Source organism: Filicampus tigris, chromosome 13, assembly GCF_054856515.1.
Source record: "Filicampus tigris isolate MCC_2025a chromosome 13, RoL_Ftig_1.0, whole genome shotgun sequence".
NCBI classification, from domain to species: domain Eukaryota; kingdom Metazoa; phylum Chordata; class Actinopteri; order Syngnathiformes; family Syngnathidae; genus Filicampus; species Filicampus tigris.
The window spans coordinates 21,002,929-21,023,455 of NC_141229.1; the positions used below are offsets into that span (position 1 = coordinate 21,002,929).

General features: G+C 44.5%; 1 protein-coding gene across 4 annotated transcripts in view; it reads left to right on the top strand.

The window, feature by feature from the left end:
- The window catches only part of ldah (lipid droplet associated hydrolase), a 29,135-nt gene extending 14,095 nt beyond the window's left edge, over nt 1-15,040 (top strand). For 3 of the 4 annotated variants that reach the window (XM_086050582.1, XM_086050583.1, XM_086050585.1), the window contains exon 7: nt 41-2,428. In XM_086050582.1, the coding sequence (XP_085906708.1) occupies nt 41-229 (189 nt within the window). In that variant the 3' untranslated portion in view covers nt 230-2,428. Of the gene's footprint in view, nt 1-40; nt 2,429-14,855 lie in introns of those variants that run through there. The other variant, XM_086050586.1, reaches the window with a different exon arrangement.
- The last annotated feature ends 5,487 nt before the right edge of the window (nt 15,041-20,527 follow it).

The window sequence follows — 20,527 nt, forward strand, 5'->3', positions numbered from 1 at the left end:
AGATGTCATATTTAACTACATCTTCGTTGACTTGTTTTAGCTCATATTTTATTATGGAGCAACAGACCATTGGTGTCCTGTGCAATATTATCACGAGATCAAGGAGGACTTCCCAACTGGAGATTTTAGACTTTGCGAAAATGGATTTCGTCATGCTTTTGTTCTGGATGCTGGGAGAGAAGTTGCGAAAATGATAGCACCATGGATACAGACCGATTTGAGGATTTGACATTTTTTCCATTCTCTGCGCTCATTGACTGGGAAGATGATGCTGATCGTCATTGAGGCTGATACATTTTATCAGGTTGTGCACTTTGTGTGGGTGGGTGTGAATGATTGCTGATGTACTAATGGATATCTGTCTTGGGTTTGTTGGGAGGGAGGGCATGAACGGATTTTTTTTTTTTTTTTCTTCTAATTATCTATGTTTTGCTTTGAATGTTTTAAAGCACTTTGAGTTGCATTTTTATGTATGAAAAGTGCTATATAAATAAAATGTGATTGATTGATTGATTATTTGTTCAATCGATCCGAAAGTTAAATGCCATATTGTATACATTTGTACAGAGCTGGGTGTTCCCTCTATGTGACGGACCTGTTCGCCTATGACGGACGCCCGTTTTGCTAACTGTTAACGAATGACATTTTTAAAAAAATAGACTGACTAAGCATAGTCAGAAGCCCATGCCTTGATCTGTCTTTCATCCGTAGTCCGACTTTAGTCTATTTTTCGTGGCGAGGCTTTGATGGCCGCGGCGAGGAACAATAGTGAGTTGTTGTTGCATGGGGGACAGATTTGAGTTAGCGACCAGGCTGTGAACAGGCTTCCATGGCACAGAGAGTCACTATGAGTCACTCTTTCTGTTCAATTATCAGCCAGCAGGTGCTGTTGAAGTTTGCAGTCAAAATTCTTTTTTTTTTTCAGGTTAGGGTTAGGTTTTTAGTTGGAGGACGAGGAGTGCTCGATTCCCCGCTCTGCTCAAAGTTACGCCAGCAAACAAATGAGAAACGCAGCGTGTGTTTCCGTAAGCGAAACAGGAGTCCGTCAGTGACGAACTGAGAAAGTCTGTCAATACTGACCCGGTTTGTGACGCTTTCGGTGACGGACAAAAACCCGCTTCTGCCGGTGCTTAATCCTTCATTATTATTATTTTTTTTGGTTTGTTTTTTTTGTCTAAGTTTCCCGTCATTCATTAGCAAAACGGGCACCTGTCAGTGACAGACTGACAGACCTTCCATCCATACCTGTCAACCCCAGGGTGTACGGCATTTTACGAAAGTTGTAATTTGCCCATACATACAGGTATCTGTATATAATATTAAACATTACACATTATTTTCTAATGGCTGCTGCCACGTGAATGGAAATCAGCTATGTACGGCATACATGCTTGAAAAGGTGTTTCCACCTGTACAAATTATGCCGAAAGTCTACAACTTGACAGGTATGCAGCATTGACGGAATGCCTTCCTCTGCTCTTTTGGAATAAAACTGACTCATGGTTACTCTGCCTAAGCAACCACATGTTTGTTATGTTTGGGCTGGCATTTTGTCAAATGCATTTGGCCACATAAAGAAAATAAAAACGTTCTGATGTTTCTATTCTGCCTTTGCATTCATTCAACCTAGCAATACATCAATACTTTTTACATATTTACGAGCCACAAAGACGGGGAGGTCTTTGGAATTACCAATCACAATCTGCAAAGTTGTGATGAGTAACGGTGTTATTGAGTTTAATTTGATCGTGCTTGATCGTGCTTTTTTTTTAGACAATAAGTGAAAATAGTAACCTACGATTACATTGTCTTGTTTAATATGGATCGATGAAATGCTTCGTGGCAAAAAGACCCCTCATGTGTCGTGAGGTAAGGCCGTTTCATTTTATTATGTACTTTATAGACACGGTTAGCGACGGATAAGTTAATATCCTCATTTTCAGATGTCAAAAAGTGTTTGCAGCTCCCAGTATTTTCGATGGAGAAACCGGGTCGAAATGGCTCTTTGTGTGTTAACGGTGGCCGACCACTGGAGTAGTCAGTTCCAACTGTCAGGCATGCAACAATACTTTTATTTTTCATATGTTGCAGGTTAAACACTATTATGAGCTGATGACACACACACTCATTGGCTATTCATTGAACAGAGTAGACCTACACGAAGTGCCCTTCCCGCCGGGGCTGTCATCGCAGGGGCTCCTTGGGTCCGGGTGGCCGGCGGCCTCTACAATTTGTGTGGGGTCCGCCTGTCTAATCCGGGTCAGGGGTCTTTGTGGTGGTGGCATCCCTGTGGCCGTGGGCTGTCATTCCCCTCAGCGCGGATGAGCTCCCCTTGGGTACCCTTTCCTCATATGGTTTCACTGTGCCTTGTCATGTTTTTTAACACATTTTATCAGGTGTGCACTTTGTGCGGGTGTGTGTGAGTGAGTGTTAGTGTACTACTGGTGGATATCTGTCTTGGGTTTGTTGGGAGGGAGGGCGTGAACGGATCTTCTTTTTATGTTTTGCTTTGGATGTTTTACAGCACTTTGAATTGCATTTTTATGTATGAAAAGTGCTATATAAATAAAATGTGATTGATTGAAAATGTGATTGATTAAATTATTTTTGAATTTGTGTTTGGTTGTGTTTTTTTAATTTTTATTTTATTGAATATTAAGATTTAATGGTATAATTGTGGTTGTCTAAAGAAGATCTGAACTTCATATTATTCAGATTGAATATAGGATGTGTCAGGAGTGAGAGAAATATTCAGGCCCTCCCTAATTTTTCAAGGCCCACCCATTAGCCACATTCTGGCTCCGCCCCTGTCCTGCACCCAATTGATATCCACGGCTGCCGCTCCCCTATACACACAGTGCATAGGGCACTATTGTTTGTGGGGTGCACTATCTGGTCTGTGGGGACACATTGTGACATTGAGTGCTCACGTCATATGTGCATAGGCTCGGAGTAACAAAATACAAGCTTCTTTTTCCTGCCTTTCACAAGTTAACAAACTGGTCATGTGGAAAGGCTATAAAAACCTTTGGAAGCTACCCTGTATGTTCTCCCACCAGATGAAGTTCTCTCTTTCTCTCTATCCATCCATCCATCCATCCATCTGTGCAGCATCGTGCTCAAGTTTATGTCTCCCTCACATTTCTTGTGCTTTGGATTTGAATTGCGGTGCTCAGGCTTCCTCCAGCATTCCCAAACCCATCCATCCATCCATTATCTCCCGCTTATCCGAAGTCGGGTCGCGGAGGCAGCAGCTTCAGCAGGGAAGCCCAGACTTCCCTCACCCCAACAACATCTTCCAGCTCTTCCGGAAGGATCCCAAGGCGTTCCCAGGCAAGCTGGGAGACATAGTGTCTCCAGCGTGTTCTGGGTCGTCCTCGGGGTCTCCTGCCGGTGGGACATGCCCGAAACACCTCACCAGGGAGGCGTCCAGGGGGCATCCTTATCAGATGCCCGAGCCACCTCAACTGGCTCCTCTCAACGCGGAGGAGCAGCGGCTCGACTGAGTCCCTCCCGGATGGCCGAACTTCTCACCCTATCTCTAAAGGAGAGCCCGGACACCCTGCGAAGGAAACCCATTTCGGCCGCTGATACCCGAGATCTTGTTCTTTCGGTCATGACCCACAGCTCATGACCATAGGTGAGAGTAGGAACGTAGATCGACCGGTAAATTGAGAGCTTCACTTTTCGGCTGAGCTCCTTCTTCACCACGACAGACCGATACAGGGTCGGCATCACAGCAGACGCTGCACCAATCCGCCTGTCGATCTCCCGTTCCATCTTACCCTCACTCGTGAACAAGACCCCAAGATACTTGAACTCCTCCACTTAGGGCAGAATCCCATACCCGACCCGGAGAGGGCACGCCACCCTTTTCCGACTGAGGACCATGGTCTCAGATTTGGAGGTGCTGATTTTCATTCCGACCATTTCACACTCGGCTGCGAACCGCTCCAGCGAGAGTTGGAGATCGCGGCTTGAAGAAGCCAACAGTACCACATAATCTGCAAAAAGCAGAGATGCAATACTGAGGCCAACAAACCGGACCCCCTCGACACCTCGGCTGCGCCTAGAAATTCTGTCCATAAAAGTTATGAACAGAATCGGTGACAAAGGGCAGCCTTGGCGGAGTCTAACCCTCACTGGAAACGAATCCGACTTACTGCCGGCAATGCGGACCAAACTCTGACATCGATGGTACAGGGACCGGACAACCCTTATCAGGGGGCTCGGTACCCCGTACTCCCGAAGCACCCCCCACAGAACTCCCCGAGGGACACGGTCGAATGCCTTCTCCAAGTCCACAAAACACATGTATACTGGTTGGGCGAACTCCCATGCACCCTCGAGGACCCTGCTGAGGGTGTAGAACTGGTCCACTGTTCCACGGCCGGGACGAAAACCACATTGCTCCTCCTGAATCCGAGATTCGACCTTCCGACGGACCCTCCTCTCCAGCACCCCTGAATAGACCTTGCCGGGGAGGCTGAGGAGTGTGATCCCTCTGTAATTGGAGCACACCCTCTGGTCCCCCTTCTTAAAAAGGGGGACCACCACCCCGGTCTGCCAATCCAGAGGCACTGTCCCCGATGTCCACGCGATGTTGTAGAGACGTGTCAACCACGACAGCCCCTCAACATCCAGAGCCTTTATGAACTCCGGGCAGATCTCATCCACCCCCGGGGCTTTGCCACCGAGGAGCTTTTTGACTACCTCGGTTACTTCAACCCCAGAGATAGGAGAGCCCACCTCAGTCTCCAGGCTCTGCTTCCTTAGTGGAAGGCGTGTCGGTGGAATTGAGGAGGTCTTCGAAGTACTCTCCCCACCGACCCACAACGTCCCGAGTTGAGGTCAGCAGCACCCCATCTCCACTATAAACAGTGTTAATGGTGCACTGCTTCTCTCTACTGAGACGTCGGATGGTGGACCAGAATTTCCTTGAAGCCGTCCGGAATTCATTTTCCACGGCCTCGCAGAACTCCTCCCACACCTGAGTTTTTGCCTCAGCAACCGCCAGAGCTGCATTCCGCTTGGCCAGCCGGTACCTGTCAGCTGCCTCCGTGGTCCCGCAGGCCAAAAAGGCCCGATAGGACTCCTTCTTCAGCTGGACAGCATCCCTTACCGCTGGTGTGCACCAGCGGGTTCGGGGATTGCCGCCACGACAGGCAACGACCACCTCACGGCCACAGCTCCGATCGGCCGCCTCAACAATGTAGGCACGAAACATGGTCCACTCGGACTCGATGTCCCCCGCCTCCCCTGGGACGTGGGAAAAGTTCTGCCGGAGGTGGTAGTTGAAACTCCTTCTGACAGGGGATTCTGACGGACGTTCCCAGCAAACCCTCACAATACGTTTGGGTCTGCCAGGTCGGACTGGCATCTTCCCCCACCATCGGAGCCAACTCACCACCAGATGGTGATCAGTTGACAGCTCCGCCCCTCTCTTCACCCGAGTGTCCAAAACATGCGGCCGCAAGCCCGATGGTATGACTACAAAGTCGATCATCGAACTGCGGCCTAGGGTATCCTGGTGCCAAGTGCACATATGGACACCCTTATGTTTGAACATGGTGTTCGTTATGGACAATCCGTGATAGGCACAGAAGTTCAGTAACCGAACACCGCTCGGGTTCAGATCGGGGGGGCCGTTCCTCCCAATCACACCTCTCCAGGTCTCACTGTCATTGCCCACGTGAGCATTGAGGTCCCCCAGCAGAACGATGGAGTCCCCAGGTGGAGCGCCCTCCAGCACACCCTCCAAGGACTCCAAAAAGGGTGTGTACTCTGCACTTCTGTTTGTTGCATAAGCACAAACAACAGTCAGGACCCGTCCCCCCACCCTCAGGCGGAGGGAGGCTACCCTCTCGTCCACCGGGGGGTACAGGCGCCAAGCCGGGGGGGCAATAAGTAAGCCCACACCTGCTCGGCGGCTCTCACCCTGGGCAACTCCAGAATGGAAGAGTGTCCAACCCCTCTCGAGAGGACTGGTACCAGAACCCAAGCTTTGTGTGGAGGTGAGCCCGACTATATCTAGTCGGAACCTCTCAGCCTCACACACCAGCTCGGGCTCCTTCCCTGCCAGAGAGGTGACAATCCATGTCCCAAGAGCTAGTTTTTGTTGCCGGGGATCGGGCCGCCAAGGTCCCTGTCTTTTGCCGCCGCCCAGCTCACACGGCACCCGACCCCTTTGGCCCCTCCCACCAGTGGTGAGCCCGTGGGAAGGGGGACCCACGTGTCCTTTTCGGGCTTAGCCCGGCCGGGCCCCATGGGTGCAGGCCCGGCCACCAGGCGCTCGCCATCGAGCCCCACCTCCAGGCCTGGCTCCAGAAGGGGGCCCCGATGATCCCGCGTCCGGGCGAGGGAAAACGTGGTCCATAAATTTTTGTCTTCATAAGGGGTCATTTTGAGCCGTGCTTAGTCTGGTCCCTCACCTAGTACCTGTTTGCCATTGGTGACCCTACCAGGGGCATAAAGCCCCAGACAACTTAGCTCCTAGGATCATTGGGGCGCGCAAACCCCTCCACCACAATAAGGTGACGGCTCATGGGGGGCATTCCCAAACCAATAATATTAAACAGCCATTAGAGAGTAAAGAACAGAGAAATATATAAAAATAAACATAATGACTTATTTTCAAATAGATCTTTTTCATACATATCTGGTACTGGAGTAATCCACAAGTTATTGAACATATTCAAGTTACACTACTTTAATATTATGGCACAAAGATCAGTTTACCTGTCAGCTACACCCACACGCACAAAAAATTGTTATATCGGGTCGGGGTGGGGGCCACCATCTGATTTTTCTGTTTAGGGCACCCAAAGGGGTCACTTTTTTTTTTTTAATCTTTAGGTGTTATGAATTTGGGTGCATATTCACTTGAATTCAGGGAGATGTACAGAATCCCCTTCAACCTCATCGCATGCATGCATTGCAATAAAATATTCAAAAGATTACAAAGGCTTCAAGGGAAGAGTGGAGAACTCATTGGCTTTATTTACGTCAGACTGCAACCCTCGCAGATGCTGCAGCGACGATTGCTTCATCATATCTGGATCAGAATAAAATGTGCTTTTGATTTTCTTGAGTTGGATATCTGAAGTGACAAACACATTAAAAAGCATGTACTTTCTATAAAAGCTACATTGGTATTAAAAAATGTTAAAATACAAAAAGAACATAGTTTTTGTGATACAAAATGAGAATGAAGTACCTCTTGAAAACACAACCTAGTTTTGTATATAAAAATACATTTAAAAATTAAAGGCAATGACAGTTCAGGAAAAGTTTTGGGAAAATTATATAAACAGGACGTTTTTTGGAATGGAGTGGATTTGTCACTCAACCGGTCAAACTGGACTGCCATGGAAGCAGGTAAAAATTACAGTGAATAAATCATTTTAAAAGGTGGGAAAATACCTTTAAAATATATATTTACAGGATTATATGAATATATGCAGGATTCATTACATCTGCAGCATTTCTCAATATAACCATTATACCATTTGTCCTTTTAAGACTACCTGTAGTGGGCAGGGGAGTGTCGCTACCGGGCAGGCGAGGGGGGTGTGTCGTTTGCGGGGCGTGATGTTATGTGGTCTGCAGAGCTGCAATCAGATACATTTGCAAAGTGGGGTTGGGACCCCTCAGTGGGTTGTGAGCACTAAGATGTGGGTGCCAATAAACTTTAAAGGTATAAAGAGGAGCGACAGTGACTGTTTAATTAATATAAATCTTCAGTAAAAACAGCTATGACTTCTGAATTGAGGACAATTAAGGACAAACATGCCATTTAAACGTTTTGGTCCTTTCATTATGTGTAGCACATGCTTTTGATTTTTGACACATTGAGAAAACAGTTTCCTTTTAGTTCGTATGTGCTGGCAGAGAATGACAGATTCAGATTTCAAGATTTATTGTCATTGTCAGAGGAACAACGAAATTAAGTTTGGAGCATCAACACTCTTTGATGTTAAGTGCCACAGGTGCATAGACCACAAAACCCCTCAAAGGGATTAGAGAGCTGAGACGGTCTATTTTTCAATAACAAGCCTCGATTTAGGTATTTTTTAATCAGGAAAATGATAATAGCTTGAAACTTTAACTTTCATGAATTTGTTTTGGAGAAATCAGTCCAAAACTAACGTGTTCTGGAACGCCTACAATTAATGAGCAATTTTACCACACCCCCTCGCCTCTCTCCATGCCTTGTGACGTCACGACTGGGAGTGATTACATTTTGTCATTCAAAGTTGTTGTAAATAACATCGCTAACATTGTCAAAATAACGGGGATCAATCTCCCCCAATACATGCGGACATCTCTACTCAGGCCCACTTCAACCTCTGAAAACATCACAAAACGATTAGCCTTTCAATGTGTGACCAAAAAGAGCAAGAAATGAGCAGCCTACATGCAGCTGAGGTGCACTTGGTCACCAAGATACTCAAACACATTGTGTTCGGAGAAGCTTTTTCATTAGCTGAATTGGTTGTTATAGATTACATTTAAATTAGCCTGACTTACGTTATCTCCAAGGTCCACTCCTGCGCCGCCTATCCGAAAATTAGGTGAAGTTAAATGGCCATACTCTGCTGAAGGGACGGCCTCGCTGGAAGTCCGGTGCTCTTAATCTTTCCAAGTCCGACTTTGACATTTCGAGAAGACGACCTCCGGGGTTTGCATTTACCCGAAATTGACGCACACAGGCCGGCCCACTCGCACGGCGACGCCGCTGTATCTCTGGCTGGACAGAATTAAAGCGTTCACCGCAACGAGACCTCTGTAGCAAACACGGTGCTCCTGGCTGGCTGACTGGCCGTGGCAAACACGGCTGAAGGTTGGACACGGAGCTTCTTGGCTGCCTAGATGCCAGATCTCCGTGAAACGGAGCACCATGTCTTTTCAAAGTTTATACTTCCATCCATTTTCTCGAATCGGCCACTTATTAACGATCACACGCCGCACCAATGATGCCGAGCAGAATCTGGCAGAACAGCAGCTACTGGCTGACCAGTGGCGGCAAGTGCATTAGCGGGCAGCTCGTTCGAGACGTGAATCCTCATCGATGGACAGTAAGAATAAAATCTCCTCCTGCTAACTTTGCCTGTTAGCAATCGAAAGCTAATTCTGCCTCGACTAGCCGCGGGAGCTAGCAGGAGCCAACAGCCATGGTTGCTTGGCTGCTATGGGAAAATAACAAAGCGTTTGCATCGCTAAATGTCCGAAAACTACGATCAATTGTCACTAAAATTCATATGCACATTCCTGGCATTGTCCACTTTAACCGGTAATTAAAAAAAAAAAAACAATCGGCACAATATTTTTGATTTTGTGGAGGTGATAGTATTTTTTCCTCATAGGAGCTCACATTTGATGTTAATAAAAACTAGATCACAACAGAACATGACAAACCAAAACAAGGAACAACACAGATCAAGCCTCCCTGCGATGAATTAGACGGCCTGAGATGGAGAAAGAAAGAAAACCACGCCCCAAAAGTGGGCGTGCCAATTTGCAGCTTTAGTCATTCAGTGACATTCAGTTCAGTCACAAAAAAGCCCATAAATCACCACAAATTCTTTTACGAGGGTGAATTTTAGTGCTGACATAATTTTTTTTCATACAGACCTATTACATAAGTGTTGATATTCAGCCCTATCAAATGTCCCTTTAAGTAACCCAATGTAAAAATCTATTTAATTGTGACATGATTGCATCATTATAGTAACAGTTACAGTCAAAGCGAAATCACAGGGTGTATCAAAAATAAAGTGCTGGGCAAGGATTGTCAGATTCATGAAGATGATGTCAGAGTGCAACAATGCAGAGTCCTGGTCAAACCTATTGTCCTGGTGGATGCTGTAATTGTCTATGGGAAGGGAACAGAGAGGGGAGTAGAGCGGGATCAATGTTTAGCAGTCTCACAGCCTGAGGACACAGGCTGTTGGACAGTCTTGTTGTTTGGGCCTGTATGGACCTATACCTTCTCCCTGAGGGCAGGAGTTGAAACAGATGACGAGCAGGGTGTGGCAGTCCCGCAGGATGTTCCGCGCACTTTTCAGACACTGAGTGGCGTAGATGGAATTATCTCTGCTGTTTCCACCATTCGCTGGTGGTACGTCTTTGTGCAGCTGGTGAACCACACAAAAAAAAAGAACACTACTGATGGCACAGTTGTAAAAGTTCAGCATCTGAGGTCTGAGGATGTGAGTGCTTTTCAGCTTCCTTGGGTAATAAAGGCGTTGTTGAGCCTTACCCACAGTTGAGTCAGTGTGACTACCCCAGGATATATTCTACGTCACCATTAAGAATTTAAAACTGCCCACCCTTTCCACCACCTCGGAGCCAATGAAGAGAGGTCGTTTAGTCTATTCCTGCAGAAGTCCACAGTGATTTCCTTGGTCTTTTTTATTTAAGATCAGGTTATTGTTGTGGCGGCACGGTGATTGACTGGTTAGCATGTCCGCCTCACAGTTCATAGGTCGTGGGTTCGATCCCGGCTCCGGCCTCCCTGTGTGGAGTTTGCATGTTCTCCCCGTGCCTGCGTGGGTTTTCTCCGGGTACTCCGGTTTCCTCCCACATTCCAAAAACATGCATGGTAAGTTGATTGGACTGTCTAAATTGCCCCTAGGTGTGATTGTGAGTGCGGATGTTTGTCTCTGCGTGCCCTGCGATTGGCTGGCAACCAATTCAGGGTGTCCCCCGCCTACTGCCCGAAGACAGCTGGGATAGGCTCCAGCACGCCCCGCGACCCTTGTGAGGAGAAGCGGTATAGATAATGGATGGATGGAGGTTATTGTTGTCACGACATGCCACTAGATGTTGCACCTCATTCCTGTAATCCGTCTCATCGTTGTTGCTGATAAATCAGAGAACTGTGGTATAGTCTGCAAACTTGACAATAAGGTTGGAAGGCAAAGAGGCATAGCAGTCATGGGTGAACAGAGTGTAGAGGAGGGGGCTCAGCACACACCCTTGGGGTGGCCCAGTATTGATGACAAGGGTTGAGGAGGTTTTGTTGTCCACTCGAACAATAGGTGTGCGATTTGTTAGGAAATCTACGATCCAGTTGCAAGTTGGTAGAGTTTGGAGCGGAGTCTGTATGGCTGGATGGTATTAAAAGCCGAGCTATAGTCTACAAAGAGGAGCCACGCATAGGTGTTTTTATGCGCCAAGTCAGGGGTGGGCAAACTTTTGGACTTGCGGGCCACATTGGGATGTAAAATTTGACAGAGGGGCCGGCCAGGAACATTTGCATTGAGTGTTTGGGCCAAATAATACACGCAAATAAACGAATAAGCCGATTGACTACCAGCGTGCACTGATGGCTGCCCCCCCTTTCAAACGTGCAAACGAGCTCTCATGCAGGTAGTACGTTTGTGTCAATGAATATCGTCGCTGTTCTGTTTTGTTTTTCATTTTCTTATTTTACATTAATGGTGTTTTCGCCCTACAGACATTGCATTAATGTGAAAATTTAAAAAGTTTCCAAAATTGGAGATAAGTGTTTTTCACAGGACAGCGACAATATGCAAGATGCGCTTCCACCCCTGTTCATACAAGTCATCTCCTTGCGTTGTCCTCTTTAGCGACTCCATACTCAAAAGCTCCTCAATTATCTCAAAACTTTCCATACTTTTTTCTATTTGTGGTAATAGATATTCATTTATTGAACATTAACATCTACAAAAAAATCAATTAAACTATTATTTTTCGCTATATAAAATGTGACTAATAACAAAACATCAATAATTGAAACCAAATGAGCCAGAGGATGGAGTAAAAATAAGTGTAACACATTACTATTATAAAAATAAATAATGCAAACAATAAATCTCTTACAGATTAGTGTGAAGCAAAGTTCTTTGCAATGAACAACACAAGGAACAAACTTAACTTAATAAGAAAAAAAAAATGGTATTGTTTTAAATCTTCGTTCCTGGTGAAGTGTTTTTCAAAAACGCAAGGCCTGCCGCACACCGCACGATGAGTAAAAACCCAGCTAGAAAGAAATGTATATATTTTTAAAACTGAAGCGGAAATTTGTGGAGGACGTGAACGAGAACAAAAAGAATAATTGGGATCAAGTTCATGATTTGAATGTGCCCGACAAGTCATGGTCGCTTTATTTTGGCCACACTTTCACTATTTTGACCCATTTGAAACTCAAAATATTGTCATGGCTAAGAATAGTTCGCAAACTCAACGTATATATATTGTAACTTTGGCAACGCCACGCACCTTCTGACCTAGTGTTCGCCGGACCAAAAAACTCTTCCCCTTCACGCTCAACCAAAGCCAGGAAGTGCGAGGCTTCACTATCGCTACAATCCACTTCATAAAGTGGATTCATTTGGCGTGGTGGTGGGCAAATCTCACTCGCTTCCAGACCCGGAAATGTATATTTAGCGTATGTGATGGCCTGTGTTTTGCGTGACCGAATGACGTCATCGCTAGACAAGACCCTTTTCACCACTTCTGTCATGCAGAAAGACAGTGGGTGTGGCTTGCCACAAAGGTCCACCAAGGGTCAGTGTGCCATCTACAGGGACAAGATGAAATCATTGAATGATTCTAATTTTTGTTTTTTTTTGTAGGACGAGTTCGGCGGGCTGGATTAAAAAGCCCCACGGGCCGTATATGGCCCGCGGGCCGTAGTTTGCCCATTTATTTTATTTCTGTGATGACCTCATATGACCTCGGTGTCGTCTCTTTGAGAACTTTGGCAAGAGGTCCCCACATATTATTACTCCAGTCCTTTCGGCTTTACACTCCCAATTAGCTGTACAATAGATTTTAAAATTATGCTGCTGTTCTATAAATGGAATGGTTTGGGTCCTGAATACATGAATGAAATGCTGATTGAATATAATCCCTGTAGGGTTCTGAGATCTGCAGACATGGTTCAATTAGTGGAGCCCAGAGTTCAAAGTAAACATGGTGAAGCTGCATATAGCCGTTATGCTGCACACAAGTGGAATAAGATGCCAACAGCAGTGAAGTCAGCCCAGAGTGTAAATGCTTTCCAGGACAAAAACTTTGCTTGCCTTTGATTAAGGTCCTCTAAACAATTTTAAATCATTTTTTCTTCATCTTGTAGATATTTTAGAAATCCACTTTTATTTCTTTACTTTGAAATGTTTTTTTAAAGTTTTCTGTTAATGTGTTTAAATGTACATTCTAGTAATTTTTGTAAGCTAATTTTGTTTTATATGGTTTGCTTTTGAATGTTTAACGGTTGTGTTTGTAAACGCTCGTAGGTGTTGTCTTTGCTTGTGTGAAGCACATTGAGTTGCCTCTTGTATGAAACGTGCTATATAAATATAACTGCCTTGCCTCTGGTGACGGTGTGAATAGTATTGGGTCTCTGTGTGGTCTCTGCATCATTTGCACAATCTCTGTGTGAGCATGCCCACGCAACTGGTACATTCCTCAATGACTCTCTGTACCTATGTGTTTATTTTTTTAAGTATTTAATTTATTCAAATGGCTTTTTTGTATGGCTCAAACTACCAGTGTCTTCTGTAATGTTACATTGTTTTATATCCAATGTATATTAGGACATGTACAGCACTTTGGTCAGTGCTGTTTTTTTTTTCCCAATGTACTTTAGAAATGAATTGTTTGGCTTGGTCACTGGCAGAGAGTTTGAGAGGACTATTGACCTGTCTGAAAGGACAGACAGAAAGCAAACAAAATAAATGACAGGCAACACTGCCTACTAGGCAGACAGGAAATAAACAGGACACATCTGGCTATTTAAATGAATGAGATTTATTTGATATTGATTTTACATCTGGTCAACATGTCCTTTCAAGGTTATCTAAACCCCCCTGGTGTCATTGACCATGGACTGGTCAACAGGAAACAACAATGAATGTGGTTGTGTAATTACTTAAACTCTCAAAGATGGTGTCCACCAAAAATATACATATTTATTCGAAAGTAAACATTATTTACTGGTAATCACTCAATAGTAACTGAAAAGACTAGTCTCTAATCTAGCTCAATAAAAAAATTAATAAGTACTGAACCGTGGATTCATTCATTTCTTTTTGCGCCAGATCTCAAGTAAAAAGCCACGAGTCAATCAGACAATTAGTGAATTGGTATCACCTGTGGTTGGTTATTGTGCGCTCTCTAATGTCAAACTTGATGCACATAAATTACAACCATCAGCTCTAATTAAGTAAATGATAAAAATACCTACAAGATGAATTAACTCCTTCGCTGGTCCTTGCACTTTACATTGCAGGATGGATTGAAAAGCTCACGAGTGCCAACAGACGCTCACTTGTCTTTCATTTGCTGAATAGATTCTGGACTCTAATTGGCTTTGGCTTCACAGGTGTGATACGATTTTGTCACGGTGGTTCGATTTTGCTCAAGCTTGAGCGAAAAGGGGCCGAGGCAGCGTGTCCACCGCACAGTCGCATAGTCACCCCTCGTCCAACGTTTGCAACGATTTTCCAATTTTTTTTTTCTCTAGTATGTTTATATGTTTAAATTTAGATGAATTGAATTGATGAATTAAGATATTCTTTTATTAGATTATCTATGTATTCATACAACAAATACACCATGCCTTGCTTTAACACAGCGCTTTGACATACAGTAATATATTTTGTAGTATGACTTTATACCTAATCATGTTGTGCCAATCACACAATGTCAGTTGTTTTAATTGTTGCTCTGATTCAAGTGGCACTGCACACGCGTTACCTGTCGCTTGGTGCCGTTTTGCGCCACAGTGCACCGTCTGCGTTGAATCAGTGTGGGAGCTAATGGTGAAAGTAGCGGCCAGTGAGAACGTAGCATAAGAGTGCTAAAAGTATTCACTTTCTTGTCAGATCTGTGATGCTATCAACAGATCCACTGTCTGTTAGTGACCACCCAGCTATGATGAGATCCCGGAGAAAGAAAGTCATCAATGGAGGAGCCATTCTGGCTTATCATCAGCTTCAAAAAAATATTCAGCTGCAGTCTACCGGAAAGAAGAAGCGCTGAGGAGTCACATTGAGAAGAATACTGTTGCCGTCATATTTGATTCAACTCCAGATGCTGACAGATGTGTGCTAAATATCATTTTCAATAAAGAATATACACATTTGTAAAATATCTGTTGCTTTTTCAAATATCTTTGTAAAAATCCACTTAAAATTTGTAGAAAATGTTTGCTTGATTGTAAACAAAAAAAATATTGCAATTTATATATAAGTCACGGCAGTGATATAGACGACACGCTCACGGTCTTTAAAGCTGTGACACCATCCAAACGTGATGTATGGTTAAGATATATGTTCGTAAACAATGTCGATTTCAACGTCTTTGTAAGAAAATACAGCATGGTAATTACCACTCGATTTTTTAATTAAAAATAGTGCTTCACTTGCATCTTCGATTGAAACTGTAAAGATTAATTAACCTTTGCCTGTGTGAAAGCCACATGTCTAAGCTCTCAAATTTGGGGGAATTATGTTTCTATGTGCGACAGGGGCTGAGATATTAATTATTTTGTAGGTGGCGAAAATGTCAGGTTTTCAAGGGTGACTCCAAAGACAACCATAGGTTTTAGAGAGATGTGTTATAGTCTGTCTTTTGAGTTTTATTTTTGATGTTATTTCCTTGTGTTATTTTTGTCCCTCATTAAGTTACTGAGTCCACCTGTGCTTGTCATCCCGGTCCCTTGTGTTAGCCAACCAGCTCCCTCCTACCCGCTGTGTCTTGTCCAGGTGTTCCTTGTCGTATCGTCAACTTTTCTGTATTTAGTTCCCCGCTTTCGTTCAGTCCTTCTTGTTGGTTCGTTGTGGTTTGTCATTTGTCAAAGTCAAGTCAAGTTAAGCCCTAGTGTTTGCTTAGTTTTCCTTTGATCCTTATTGTGCGTCGTTGGCCTTTTTGTTTTCTTTTACTGTATTTTCCGGACTATACGTCGCTCCGGAGTACAAGTCGCACCAGCCATGAAATGTATAATAAAGAAGAAAAAACCATATAAGTCGCACTGGAGTATAATTCGCCCCCCTCTGCACCCCTTCTCGGAATCCAAGTTGTCTCTGCCGCGTAACCCAAATAAATGTGTCCATATAAATCAAATTAATACAATTGTGCGCTTAGTACACATCATTTCCAGCGAGCTACGTTGGTAACATTTAGCTAACATCCACACATGTAGCATTACAAGAAAGTTACGGTAAGATAACTTCAAACTCACCAAAATGGTCGTAGATCGATTAAATAAGTCTTTTATTTATCGCCGACCATGTAGAATGTTTCCAAGTCTCCAAAAGTATTTTTGTATTCGGTCGTAATTATCTCTGTTCTCTCCTCCGCTCTCCGCTCCGTGCGTGCATGCGTGCGTGCGTGCGTGTGTGTGTGTGGCTGGCTGATGATGCAAGACCATGCACGTCCAGGCTTTTTTTCTAAAAGGCACATCCTTTTAAAGAAACAGTACACTATTTTGTATAGATGGATTGATAGACAGTCTAATTGTCGTTTTATCATACTATTTTAATTTCTTATTTAACATAATATTAGATTTTAGCCGTTTAAATTATTGACGCATTTTAATAGCTTTTAGGATTTATCCCTATGTTTCTTTATGTGGGTTAAAATAACACGTGAAATGATATACAGGTAATAATGTGTTAATAATTTCACACATAAATCGCTCCAGAATATAAGTCGCACCCCGGCCAAACGATGAAAAAAAACATGACTTATAGTCCGGCAAATACGGTAATTAAATACTTTAGACTGCACTTTATTTTTGCCTCTTCTCTCCCTGCGTTTGGGTCCTCGTCCACGTAAATCACGACAAGATGTCTTACGAAGGGCTTCAGGCTTTAATGGTTAATATATGTTTAAATGTGATTGGTTCATTCTGAACACCACATCACACTTGTTTCTACACATTATCTGTGATATATATTCTTATTTCTCTTCTTGAAATATTTCCTTCTTTAAAATTAAGTTGTACAATGACAAGGTCTAATAATGCTGTGGAAAAAGTTTTCTAAATTACACTGGTCAAAGTTTTTAAAAAAATCACAGATTCAAGTAGACGTATGGATTAATTTGCGCTGATTTAAAATCTGCTCTCGGTCTTTTTTCATTTTTCATAATAATAATAATATGACAACAACAATATATACTGTATGTAATATGGACCGGGTAATATATTTAATAACATGTATGAATAAAGCGTTATGTTCAGCAACAGGTGGATTTTTTTTTAAACGTCATGGCTATAAATCACAACGCATGGTAAAATCTGTGTTGCGCAAGCTTTTATGGGTCATATGTAAAAACAAAAACCTGATGTGCTGGAAAAAAAGTAAAGACATTTTTTAAATCAGGGTCAAAAATACATTTCCATCCATCCATTATGTTCCGCTTATCCGAGGTCGAGTCGCAGAGGCAGCAGCTTCAGCAGGGAAGCCCAGACTTCCCTCTCCCCAGCAACATCTTCCAGCTATTCCGGAGGGATCCCAAGGCGTTCCCAGGCAAGCCTGGAGACATAGTCTCTCCAGCGTGTTCTGGGTCGTCCTCAGGGTCTCCTGCCTGTGGGACATGCCCGGAGCACCTCACCAGAGAGGCTTCCAGGAAGCATCCTTATCAGATGCCTGAGCCACCTCAACTGGCTCCTCTCAACGCGGAGGAGCAGCGGCTTGACTCTGAGTCCCTCCCGGATGGCCGAACTTCTGACGGACGTTCCCAGCAAACCCTCACAATACGTTTGGGTCTGCCAGGTCAGACCGGCATCTTCCCCCACCATCCTGAGCCAACTCACCACCAGATGGTGATCAGTTGACAGCTCCGCCCCTCTCTTCACCCGAGTGTTCAAAACATGTGGCCGCAAATCCAATGATACAACTACAAAGTCGATCATCGAACTGCGGCCTACGGTATCCTGGTGCCAAGTGCACATATGGACACCTTATGTTTGAACATGGTGTTCGTTAAGGACAATCCGTGACGAGTGCAGAAGTCCAGTAACCGAACACCGCTCAGGTTCAGATCGGGGGGGCCGTTCCTCCCAATCACGCCCTTCCAAGTCTCACTGTCATCGCCCACGTGAGCATTGAAGTCCACAGACAGAACGATGAAGTCCCCAGGCGGAGCGCTCTCCAGCACACCCTCCAAGGACTCCAAAAAGGGTGTGTACTCTGCACTGCTGTTTGGTGCATAAGCACAAACAACAGTCAGGACCCGTCCACCCACCCTAAGGTGAAGGGAGGCTACCCTCTCGTCCACCGGAGTAAACCCCAATGTACAGGTGTCGAGCCGGGGGTCAATAAGTATGCCCACACCTGCACGGCACCTCTCACCTTGGGCAACTCCAGAGTGGAAGAGTGTCCAACCCTTCTCGAGAGGACTGGTACCAGAGCCCAAGCTATGTGTGGCGGTGAGCCTGACTATACCTAGTCGGAACTTCTCAGCCTCACACACCAGCTCGGGCTCCTTCCCTGCCAGAGAAGTGACATTCCATGTCCCAAGAGCTAATTTCTGCTGCCGGGGATAGGACCACCAAGGTCCCTGCCTATAACCGCCGCACAGCACCCGACCCCTTTGGCCCCTCCCACCAATGGTGAGCCCATGGGAAAGAGGACCCACGTTGCCTTTTCGAGCTTTTCGTTGTCTTTTGTGGCAGGCCCCATGGGTGCAGGCCCTGCCACCAGGCGTTCGCCATCGAGCCCCACCGCCAGGCCTGGCTCCAGAGGGGGGCCCCGGTGACCCGCGTCCGGGCAAGGGAAACTAGAGTCCATAAATGCTTTTCATCATAAGGGGTCTTTTGAGCCGTGCTTAGTCTGGTCCCTCACCTAGGACCTGTTTGCCATGGGTGACCCTGCCAGGGGCATAAAGCCCCAGACAACTTAGCTCATAGGATCATTGGGATGCGCAAACCCCTTCACCACGGTAAGGTGACAGCTCATGGAGGCGCTGATAAAGATCAAAATTTGCTGTTGACTAGTGTTATTTATTTTTGGTCCTTTTTTTATATGACAGAGGGTATAAACTATATTTGAACGGGTGTAGACTTTTTATACCTCCTGTGAATTAGTTTTTAGTATTATTTTGCTTTTTTGTCTTTTTTATATTAATTCGTAAACCCCAACTGTTTAACTAAAGTGCTTTCATGAACATATCTCTTTGAGTAAAGTTGCCTTTCCCTACTCAGAACAGAATTTTGGTCAGGATGCTGTATTTTTAGGATATTGACATTCCACTGCAAAATGTTTTTGTGGTACCCCTCTTTGTCTCCTGGCTTTCATCAATCATCAACATAATTAAGATTTGTAATGAAAAATGTAACCAAATATTATCAGGGAATGCCCAAACATTCCTATCTGTTTGTTTTTAGTGACTAGAGCCAAGAATGGGGGGGCTGAGCGCAAAGCAGGCGCATGTGTGCAATTCTCAAATAGATGCCCGCCAGATTTCAATACACTTTGGTTTGAATTGATGACGGAGAGGGGTAATGTTTATTTTTAAGTATTGATGAATGAAGAAGAAGAAAAAAAGGTGGGGGTGGAGTTGTTGCAGAAAAGCGGCACTATTTTCCTCCAGGGCAAAAGGGCAGGTGCTTGAGCACCTACTAGTGGCTGTGTGTGTACGTGCCTGTTTTCTATGACAAAACAGTTTTGGTATTAAGAGGTGGTTGATGAATTCCCCATTAAAGGCCAGCCGGGTACTGAAAACATGGCTGACCACCACCATCATACTATGGAATACACAATGATCACAAAATTCCACAGTATCACTGACACATGCCGTGAAAGCATGGCATAGTCTACATTTCCGAATGCTAAACTTTGCCCTCTGTCACTGGATGCCAGGTCAGGGTACTGAGCAAATACAAATGTCAAATATATGCGTTTTTTTTTGTTTGATTGTTTGTTGGTTTTTTTTGTACTCCCCCCTCTCCCACCCCCCATAACAAACACACAAACCTTTCCTGATACCGTGGCTGAATACTACCTTTGTTTTGTTTAATTGTTGTTCATTGACTATGTAATCATAATTGAATGTATATAACTGCCTTAGAGACTAAACTGTAGGAGTGAAAAAAATCTATATACATTCATAGTAGGTGGAGGCATGCAGATTGATGAAAACTGCCAGCAGATGGCAGAGCAGTGTTACAAAGCCGTGTTCTCCTAATTTCTCTCAGTTTGCATTATGTGTGACCTCATTAATTCATTTGATGCCTACCTCGTGTTAACTCGTTTTTTATAATCCAATCCAATCGTGCCATCCACGGGTTAACTCGAGAAAGGCCTTGTTTGTGTGTGTTTGATGCTCAAGGCTCTAATGCAATCACCGTATTTTGCGGACTATAAGCAGCTACTTTTTTCCCTAGGTTTTAAGCCATGTGGCTTATAGACGGGTGCGGCTATTCTGTGGATTTTTCTTCCACCGCTAGGGGCGCTCTAACCGGAATTACAGTACAATTCAATACAATACATTTACCATTAACAGGATGTGACTGCAGGTGGAGTAGTTCAACATGCAAGGGTGCTATGCA